The sequence below is a fragment of the Cynocephalus volans genome, chromosome 10 (assembly GCF_027409185.1).
Source record: "Cynocephalus volans isolate mCynVol1 chromosome 10, mCynVol1.pri, whole genome shotgun sequence".
In the NCBI taxonomy this organism is placed as follows: domain Eukaryota; kingdom Metazoa; phylum Chordata; class Mammalia; order Dermoptera; family Cynocephalidae; genus Cynocephalus; species Cynocephalus volans.
In genome coordinates this window covers 95,721,782-95,732,117 of record NC_084469.1, presented here as the reverse complement: position 1 = coordinate 95,732,117, position 10,336 = coordinate 95,721,782, and the positions used below count along the sequence as shown (strand labels likewise).

The following is a 10,336-nucleotide window of genomic DNA, read 5'->3' as shown; positions in this document are numbered from 1 at the left end:
CTGGGTGAGGCCAGGCCCACAGCTGCTGTGCCCTTGACCATACACGGGCAGGAGACTGCAGCCGCTATTAATAACCATGGCGTGTCTGTCTGCCCAGCGCCCGGAGCGGCGGCGGCTCCTATAAAGCCAGGCCTGCCAGCTCCGCAAGGTTCCTTCAGCCCCCGAGACCTTTAACCCCCCTGTTGTGAGACAAAAAGAAAAGTAAGTACCAGAGCCATTTTCCCACCCCCGTCCCCCTGCCCGGGCCCCCCGCAGAACACCGGCCCCTTGCGGCCACCCGAAAAGTGAGACACAACAGTGCTGAAACGAGACACCCACTCCAAGGACGTCCGAAATACAGATCCTCTGTGGCACTTAACTGTCCCAGGCGGTTTGGTGGCTTTCAGGAAGATGGGAGGAGGAGGAGGAGACTGAATTGTCTTTGGGCTGGGCCTTCTGTCCTGTTCTCCCTGTCCTAGAGGGGACAGAGCTGGGGACCCCCTCCCCTGGCCAGGAGACCCCCCAGCATGCATGCGTGTCTCAGGTGATGTGGCCACAGCAGCGGTGGCTTCCCTTAGTGTGGGGGTGATGTGGGGACTCCCTCCCACCTTCTCTGCCCCCCACCCTCAAACCTCCTGGGGTCTCCCAGTCCCCTGTGGTTTTATACTTTGAAGGTCCTTTGATGGGAACAGGCCCTGTGTGCACTGATTGAACTCCAGGGCGTCTCCCCTCCCTGTCACACCATCCCCTACCTTGGAGAGGGTCCGACCCTCGTCCCTGCCCAGGATGCTCAGGGGTGTCGAGGTCTTGTTGGATGCTGGAGAAGATTTGCGGAATAAGGGGAGAGGAGGTCTTTGCTCGGGCGCCCCCAGCTCCCCCCAGAATGCGCTGGGCAGATACGGGGGCCTCTTGGGCTACGATGGAGGGTGAGGGGCCGTCTGAGCCACCCGGTCTGTCCCCTTCTGCCCGCTCCTCCCCCAGGCCCTGGCCGGCCCCTCAGTCAGCCCCAGGGAAACCCCCCCCACTTAGGGGCCCAGTGGCAGGGAGTCTGGGCACATCTGAGTTGGGGTGTCCTTTGGAGGTGACCGCTTTGGTCCTGGCGGGGCCCTGGGGGGGGGGTGGCTGTGTCACCAGCAGAGTAACTGCTGATTAAGAGGCCGCTGAGTGCTACCTGATGTCAGTGACAGATGCAGGGGGGTGGGGGGTTCTGAAGTAGAGTGGGGGGGCCTCATGCCCCGCCTCCCAGGGCCTGCGCTGGGGTGGATTTCAGGGTCTCTCCCCTCTGCAGCTATTAGGACTTTTGGGGGAGGGCTCGAGGGCAGATTTCTGATGGGGTGACCGTCCTGGGGCTCTGGGGCAGCGGTCGGGGCGGGGAGTTTTCGTCCTGCATGGAAGCTCATCTGTCCCCCTCTGTCCGTGTATCCATCCAGTGGGTGGGCACGGGAGCTCGGGATGCTGGCTCTGAACTTCTCTGGCCTGGGGTCCCTGTCACCTTACGGCCCTGTGGGGATCAGGAATAGAGGCCCCTGGCTAGGGGAATTCCAACAGAGCCAGGCCTCATCCAGCCAAGCTCCTCAGGCCTAGGGGATGACTTGGCCCAGAGAGGTGTCAGCCACGGGATGGGCATGTGTGTGTCAGGGTTGGCGCCTGTTCTGGGCCCTCAGCCCCTCCCAAGGACCTTGTCTGCACAATGTGTGCCACGCTGGGCACTTCGAGGGAGCAGGGACAGAGCTGGAGCCCATTCTCTGCTCTCTCGGCAGGGTCTCTGCCCCGCAGCCCTGGACATTTGGGACAGGATCCTTCTCTGTGGTGGGACCGTCCTGGGCACTGCAGGTGCTGAGCAGCGTCCCTGGCCTCCACCCACTCCGTGCCAGGAGCAGCCCCCTCCCCAGGTGTGACAACCACAGATGTCCCCAGACACTGCCTAGTGTCCCCTGGGGGCAGGATCACCCCTGGGTGAGAAACTGCTGACCTGAGATTGTGCTTGGCCTTGAACGTTTCAGCAGGGTGGGATGCTTAGGGCATCCCTGGGGACGATTTTAGGTGATACATGAGTGAGTATTTTTAATTTGAGTAGTTCTGTGGTTTCTTTTAATGTGTATCAGAAAATTCAGGTTTTCCCATTCAGTGCCATAAAGTTTCCTCCTCGAAAGAATTTAGCTAAGGGCCGGCCCGTGACTCACTCGGGACAGTGCAGCGCTGATAGCACCAAGCCAAGGGTTAAGATCCCCTTACCGGTCATCTTAAAAAAAAAAAAAAAAAATAGTTAAAATCAAGAAAATAAGTGAGGCTCCTAAAAAAACTAGTAAATGAGCAAGTGGGCGGGGGGTTGGTCTGGGACCCCAGCCCCTGCTGTAAGGTCTGTGTCACTTGAGGGTCCCAGAAACTGGAGGCAGCTGGATGGGGGGGTCTCCTCTAGGTGAGGGGGGAGCTCAAAAGTGGCTGTGTCCTGCAGCTGTGCCCCAGGCACAGGACAGTGAACAGTGGACACGCCCCAGGTTCCCAGGCTGGCCAACCTGGCCTTGAATCCTGATTCTGCCTTTTATGTGTGGCCTCAGGTAAGGGACTCCCCCACCCCCCAGCCTGTTTCCTCATCTGCAAAAAGAAGTCACTTGCACGCATCTCATAGAGCGGTGCAGGTAAAGCCAAGCCCTCCAAGCACCTGACAGGTGTGGACCCCTCGCTGGGGGTGGGCGCTGGCCTCGGCTGGTCGCCGTGGTGAATGACAACACCAACCACACACCCCGCAAGTGCCCAGCACTGTGCTGAGCGTACAGGAGAGGAAACTGAGGCACAGAGGTGATGTGTCAACTGCCCGTGGACAGCTCACCAGGAAGGGCCAGGGCAGCTGGATTCCGGAGCTGCCTGCTCGCACTCGACCTGTGTGGTTTTGGGGTGTCCTGGTGCTTATGGAAATGGGGGGCGCAGCTGGTGTGCCCGACGAGGGCGGAGGTGGCAAAAAAGTCACAGGTTGTTGTACCAGATGCCTTTCCCTGCGCCCAGAGCCACCCGCTGAGGGCAACATTGAGGGGGGCTCTCTGGGCCCCCCGGATGGTTCTGGGAGGGACAAGAGGGACCCACACGGGGTGGGGCCGAGTGTGGTCATGCTTTCTTGGCTGGGGAGGCCATGGGGTCGGCATGTGACAGACCCGAGTTCAAATCCGTCTGCTCTGCTGGGTGACCTTGGGCATGTCAGTCCCCCCTGCCCGAGCCCTATAGAAATGGGTTATGGGATGATCTGCTCTCACGAGGTGGTTGGTGCCTGTTACGGTGACCAGTTCTTCTAGTTTGCCTGGGACTAGAGGGTTCCTGGGGACACGGGATTTTCAGAGCTAAAACTGGGAAAGTTCCAGGCAAACTGGGACAAGCTGGCCATGCTACTGCTACTGTTCTTTTTCTTTTTCTTATTTAAAAATTTTGGTGTGAAATATACACAATATAAAATTCACCATTTTAACCATTTCTAAGTGCACAGCTCAGTGGCATTAAGCACATCACATTCCTGTGCAGCCATCACCGTCATTTCCAGAACTTTCTCCTCTTCCCAAACTGAGTCTCTGTCCCCATGAAACACTGAGTCCCCATCCCCCTCCCCAGCCCCTGGCACCCCCCATTCTACTTTCTGTCTCTGTGGATCTGACGACTCTAGGGACCCCCTATGAATGGATCACACAGTGTTTGTCCTTTTGGGTCTGGCGTCTGTCACTGAGCACAGTGTCCTCAAGGTTCATCCACGCTGTAACGTGTGTCAGAATTTCCTTCCTTTTTAAGGCTGAATCGCATTCCATTGTGTGGATGGACCACGTTGTGTTTATCTGTTCATCTGCTGATGGATATTTGGGTCGTTTCCACCTTTTGGCTATTATGAATCATGCTGCTATGAACGTGTGTGTACACGTTTTTATTTGAACTCCCACTTTCAATTCTTTTAGGTTCATTTTTAGGAGTGGAATTGCTAGATCATATGGTAATTGGTTCTTTTTTTTTTTTTTTTTTTTAATTTTCCATATTTCCAAGTGGTCACTGGCTATGTCCGCAACTGTCTGGACTGCAGGATTTTTCCTGCCCTTCTGGATTGAGCAGGGCCAATGGCTGCAATTCCGCAGCCAGCCATGGGGTGTCACTCTCGAGTCAAGGGGTACCCCCCCCCACCTCCCCACCCCAGACTCGTGTCTCCCCAGGACCTTCCAACCTGCCTTGGGCAAAACAAACAAACAAAAAAAACAGAGTGTGAAGAGACCCTGGTTCAAATTCCAACTCCAACAAGCTACTCTGAGCCTCAGTTTTCTCCTCTGTGAAATGGGCGTAAACAATTAAATGTCTCACCAAGGTGGGCAGGAGGGTTCAGGGAGACGTGAGTTCCATGTGAGAGGAAGGGGCTTGGATCCTGGACAGGAAGTGTGGGCTTTTTGAGCAGTTTGGGTCAGGGTAGTGCTGATAACTCTATGAAGGAGTTATCAGCTTCAGTCACAGAGCAGAAGGAGAGGTGGGAAGGAGGCAGGGTAGCCCTTCTCGAGCCAGCTGCCTCAGGCTTGGCTCGGACCCTCCAGCTGTCTGTTGAAAGCACACAGGAAATTTCCCCTTTGGGGAAACAGAAGCCCTAGGGACCCCAAGCAGCCTACTGAGCACATCAGCAGGAGCTGTCAGCACTGCCCCCAGAGGCCACAAATGACCCAATGAGAGAGGGCAGGAGGGTCCCACTGGGCACCTCAAACATAACACGCTGGACCCCAACTATTAAAAAAACAGGACTGAGTTTAATAGGCGTTTCAGGGCTGGATCCTGGAGCCCCAAGATTCTGAGCTGTGAATGGGGCCTCCACTCTTGTATGTATAGACTTCCCTGAAGGGAAACGGTCACACAGTGTCCAGCTGGGACACTACAGGCCTGGCCGTCCTGTGGCTGGAATTGTGCCCGGGTCCCTACGGCCTGGCAGGTGAGGGGGCTGACGCCTGGGAGCGATTCAGGAGCAAGTTCTGAATGTCTTCCAGGACTTGGTGGAAGAGATCCTCGCGGGACTTCATGCCATCCAGGTACACTGAAATCAGAGAGGCCACGACAGGGCTGCTGGGTTCCACGGCCAGGAGGAAGGTGGCCAGTGCACAGGGAGACGGGTAAACTGCTGGGTCAGGAGGAAGCTGACCTGCAGCGTCAGCCTGCTGAGATAGATCAGTCTCCAGGACTGACAGCAAGAGGGACTAGGGTGAGACTCAAGGAGGGACTTCCAGATCCCCCAAATGGTCTTGAGTGGGGAGGACTGAAGAGCGTGGGGGATAGGGAGGGGCCGGGCCCAGGGTCCCCCTGGGGGGGCTTACCCACTTCCACACTGTTTGCCTCCATCTCCCTTTTATACTTCTGGTACATGGGCCACACATGGCCATCAAAGAGGCCAGGGGGATCAGGGATCGCGTAGCTGCGGGTGCTGCAGGGTGAGACAGACGTGAATGAGTGACAGCCTCACCACCCATAGGTGGTGCCAAGGGCAGGCTCTGGGGGGACCCAAGGAAGGGGACCCTGAGTTGGAGGTTTCGGCTGGGAGGCTGGTGGCCCCGGGGCAGGGTGGGGTGGCCATGCCCCGCAGATCTCAGGCTTCAGACCTTGGGCGCAAAGCACTGGCAAGCTGCGTGCCCGTGGCCTGTGGGCACTTTCTGATTACTGGTCCCACCCGGGGAATCCAGGACAGGGCCCTTGGGACACCGGGCCCCTGTCCCCGAGCCTCCAGGCCCACCTTCTCCTCCTCTTGCATTCTTCATATGGGATGGTCAGGAAGTACCGGCAGCTGTACAAGTCCACCAGGGGCCTGGGCAGGCGGTGGGGGACACGGGGGGACACGTCAGCACCCGGAAGCTTTCCCTTAACTGGGGCCAAAATACACAATCCCCCCAGCCCTGGCCTCCAGGGACTTTCCTGGGTGGTGACAGCTGGGAGCGGGGTGGTCTGGGCCAGTCGGTTTAGGGATCAGGGAGGGAGCTAGCACTGGCTAACCTCCCTCCCCTACAGCCCTCCGAAAATGTTATCATGTCTCTCCCCAACTTGGACGGGCACAGAGAGGTACAACGTCTTGCCCAGGGTCACACAGCGAGGCCAGGAGTCCAGCCCAGGCTACTGCTCAGCCCGAGAAGGCTGAGGTTCTCGAAGGAGGACTCAGTTTCTCCAAGTAGTGTGGCTGTTTGCCCCATTCCCTTGAGTTGATCCAGCTCAGCCCCCAACTCTGGGCCTCCCGCTGCCCCCTGCCCCCCACCTTGGTCTCCTGTGTATCAACATAGTCACGCAGCTGGGCCAGACCAACCCGTGGGAGGGCCTGGACTGTGTGGGACCGGACGCCACTGTCGCTCACTTGTAGCTGTAGAGTAGAAAGCCTTCCAGAAGGAGGATGTGGGTGTCCGAGGTGTCTGGTGTGACGCTGACCCCATGGGCACGGGCAAACTTCTGAGGGCTACTCAGCCAGGCCTGCACGGTGCCCAGCATGGCCTCCATGTCCAGGGACTCGAGCACTAGGAACACGGAGAGGGCCATGGGAGCAGGGCCAGGGCCTGGGCAGCAGGGCAGGGGGCTCAGGCTACCACGCTCCTTACCGTCCCACTGTTTGAAGCCGTCCTCCCCAACTGCTATTTGGTCTTGGGGCTGAAACAGAGGAGCCCAGGCGCGGGCTCAGTGCCCGCTCTTGCCTCCCCCGCCTCATCCTGAGCCTTGGTGGGGGGCCCAGGTTCCCAGAGAGCTCACAAAGAGGGGCCCAGGGTCTCAGTGTAGCTCCTGCCCCCTTCCCCCAGCAGCTGCTGCTTGAAAGCTCCGAAGTCCTGGGTGGGGTGGGGGCTCCGATTCTCCCCTGCCCCTCGCCTCACCATCCCTCACCCTGGCCGAGGCAGGGAGCGTGGGCTCCGAGCGCATTTTGCAGATGGGAAAGTGGAGGTGCACAGGGTGGAATGGAGCTTGCCCAGAGGGCCACAGTGGCTAGTCCCCTCTTCCCCACCAGCCTAATGGGGTTCCCCATCGAAGTGGTCCGGGGAGCATGCGCTGGGCGCCTAGTGGGTGCTAGTAAATGAGGACGCCTGTGCCTGGCTCTCCCGGCCCCGGTTGGCCCAGGTGGTCTGGGAGGGATCAGGTGGAGGCCTGTGGCCAGCTGGCTCGGGCGCTGGGCAGCAGAGCTGCGTGTCCCCGCCACCCCCTGGGGCAAGGGTGGAACCTTGTAGAAGTCATCCTGGTGGATTACACAGCAGTTGGGGAGCGACTTGAGAAGGTTGTTGGTCAGCGTGGTTTTGCCGCCGTTGGTCATGCTGTGGGGAGGGCATGGGGGTGAGGCTGCCCGGCCCCCCAGAGAAAGCCAAGGTGGGCAGGAGGGGCCTGAGGTCCAGCCCGGGTCCCCTCCAGCCTGAGGGCCTCCCTGCAAACGGGCTCCCCAGAATTAGACTTCAACAGAAAACAAGCACGAGATGAAAACTGTAATGCAGACCAGAGAGGGCAGGTCCATTCATTTAGGTTCAGAGGAGGCTTTCTGAGCAGAGAGAAAAGACGCAGAAAACACACAGACACACACACGCAAAGCGAACCCTCACCCAGACAACATGTGCCAAGGACATTCTAAGTTCTGCTTTACACGGATGGACTTATTCTATCGTTACTGAAAACCCAGGAGGTGGGAGCATTCACCTATATTTACAGATGAGGAAACTGAGGCCCAAGCCTCAGTAGGGCTCAAAAAAGTTGTTTTTTTTTTTTTTAAAGCCAAGGTTGGCTGGTTAGCTCAGTTGGTTAGAGCCAGCTAGTCGCCAAAGAGAAAAAAATAGAAAAAGCCAATTGGCAAAGTCGAGTGACCAGCTTGTCCTGGTTTGCCAGGGACTTTTCTGGATTTAGCACTGAAAGTCTCACGACCCAGGGACCCCTCTGTCTGGGGAAAACCAGGACGGTGGGTCACCCTATGGCAAAGAGAGCAGGGACTTGACTCCTGGAGCTGACAAAGGACAAGAGAAAAACAGTTTCTCAGAGCCTTTCTGGAAAGGACTGTCTCTTTGCCCAGGGGTCCTTGTTCTAGGGGGCACAAAGCTGGGTGTGGGACAGGGGACTGAACAGCAGCCCTTAGGAAGGGCTCATGGGAAAGGGGGACCCCATCTGTTACTCACGGGCAGCAGGTTAGCGAACGCCTGACATTAATTCAGGTTGTGGCCAAAAGGCTTTTCTTGGTACTCAGGGCGGTGATGGAATTTGCAGGGCGGGTAAAAAATGGGACCACGAGGCCCCTTGCTCAAATGTGTTAGGAATCTCAAGAGTCACAGCAGTGCCTTCAACTAAGACAGGGCCCTTCTGGGGTGGGGGGTGGGGGAGCAGCCCCCAAGCGAGCCCCACTTGGTAAATGCTTCCTCGGGAATCACCTTCAAAGCTCTCATTATTGGCAATAAAACGCAGAGCTTGAACCTTCAGCAAAACCCGGAGGCTCTTGCCTGAGGTCACGCGGGGGTGCTGTGCACAGTCCTGCGGGATGACATTTGGGGGGCTCCGCCCCGCCAGCCCACGTGTCTGTCCCCGGATCCTGCAACGATGGTCGGCCCCAAAGCCTTGGGAGGGCTTCTTGAGTTTTACATAATTGTCTGTCCCCGACTGGTTTTTGCTTTTTATGCTGAGTATACTGGGGGGAAGGTGATTTCCATTCCGAAAATGAAAACCTGGGTCCGGCGTCCAGCCCGCTCTCCCCGCACTCAGACCTTGGGCGGCGGGCCCGCGACCTCAGGCGCCGGGCAGCCCTCTTCATTCCCCAGCCTCCCGCCCTCCTCCGCGCGCGCACGGTGGCCTTTGTCCCCGCAGGGCCGCTCACCCTCCGATGCCCACAATGAGCTTCATGTCCGCGCGGAGGGGCGGCGGGGACCGCGCTCGGCGGGCGACTCCAGGCAGCCCCGGCTGGGCCCGATCCCGCGCTGCGCTCGTCCCGGCGTCATTGAAAAAGCCCCGCGGCTTTATAGGCCCCGGCAGCCCGGAGGCCGCCCCGGGGGAGGCGGCGCGGGGGCGGGGGCGCAGGAGGGGGCGCTGCACCTGTCCCCGCCGCTGGAAATAGCTCCAGGCGGCCTTCTGCCTGAATTAGTCACCGGCGGCCTGCGGGGTGGCCTGTCCCCTCCCCCTCCCGCCCCCTCCCCTCCCCCCTCCCCTCCTCCCCCTCACGCCCCCATTCCCTCCGCCTCCCTTCCTCCCCCTCCCGGCCTATCAGCAGCCACACATTTTCTCTTCCTAAAAATATCACGCCCCGTGTGTCCCCTGGCCTGACCCTGACATTAACACGGGTCCTCGTGCCCCCACACGCCTGTCCTCAGCCCCAGCTGGGCTCTGCGGGCCACTTCCTTTTCCGAGGCCAAGATGGGCTTAAGACCTATAGTGGTGAGTCACAGGATAGCTTCGCTCTGGTGACCGGGATTCTCAGCGTGACACCGGGAGAGCCGTTCATGCCGTGCCCGTGGTGTGGGTGCATTCAGCTCTACAGCAGCCTGGGCAGGGAGGGGGGACACCCTATGGACCCCCCTTTCTATGGGTACAGGAAAAAAATTATTCTGACCCTTGTTCAAACAGGTGAGGCCGACTTTGTTCTGGGGGACTGCTCCTGTGGGGGTTTGCAGTAGGGGACAGAGGAGTGTGTGTGTGTGTGTGTGTGTGTGTGTGTGTGTGTGTGTGTGTGTGTGTGTGTGTGTGTGTGTGTGTGTGTGTGTGTGTGTGTGTGTGTGTGTGTGTGTGTGTGTGTGTGTGTCAGGGATCGAACTCTGGACCTTGGTGTTATCAGCACCACACTCTAACCAGCTGAGCTGATGACTCTTAAGGAGTTTTTGTTTTAAGTGGATAATAATCATTGATAATATCTACTACATTATGAATTAAAACTGAAAACAATTTAAAACATTCATGAACATTTAAAAATAATATCAACTATTACAAGTTAACATGCATGTGATTTTATTTATTTATTTTTTTTAAAGATGACCGGTAAGGGGATCTTAACCCTTGACTTGGTGTTGTCAGCACCACGCTCTCCCAAGTGAGAAACCAGCCATCCTTATATAGGATCCGAACCCGTGGCCTTGGTGTCATCATCACCGCACTCTCCCAAGTGAGCCACGGGCCGGCCCCAATGCGATTATTTTTTAATGAAAAATAACTTTTTCCAAAAATGATTTAAAAGGTAACTGTATTAATAATAACAATAGGATAGTTAATGTCATAATATAATTAACAAAAGCGTTATCATTTTTTAAACAAAAAAAACTTAGGAAGTGGACTTGATCACTATTTAGAACTGGACTGGCAGGTTAGCTAAATGGTTAGAGCACGGTGTTATAACACCAAGGTCAGGGGTTTGGATCCCTGGACCAGCCAGCCACCAAGG

At 57.3% G+C, this 10,336-nt stretch overlaps 1 protein-coding gene across 6 annotated transcripts; it reads right to left on the bottom strand.

The window, feature by feature from the left end:
- Positions 1-4,716: 4,716 nt before the first annotated feature.
- NMRK2 (nicotinamide riboside kinase 2) lies at positions 4,717-8,922 on the bottom strand. 6 transcript variants are annotated; one of them, XM_063110726.1, is made up of 7 exons: positions 8,786-8,922; positions 7,163-7,253; positions 6,555-6,603; positions 6,317-6,473; positions 5,708-5,779; positions 5,295-5,401; positions 4,717-5,017 (listed from the first exon to the last, which is right to left on the bottom strand). In XM_063110726.1, the coding sequence occupies exons 1-7, from the start codon at positions 8,809-8,811 to the stop codon at positions 4,902-4,904; spliced, it is 618 nt and encodes a 205-aa protein (XP_062966796.1). In that variant the 5' UTR covers positions 8,812-8,922; the 3' UTR covers positions 4,717-4,901. The 6 variants fall into 6 exon arrangements, with proteins under 6 accessions (XP_062966796.1, XP_062966793.1, XP_062966798.1 ...); XM_063110723.1 differs by lacking the exon at positions 8,786-8,922 and adding an exon at positions 8,415-8,779; XM_063110728.1 differs by lacking the exon at positions 8,786-8,922 and adding an exon at positions 8,346-8,434.
- Positions 8,923-10,336: the final 1,414 nt, after the last annotated feature.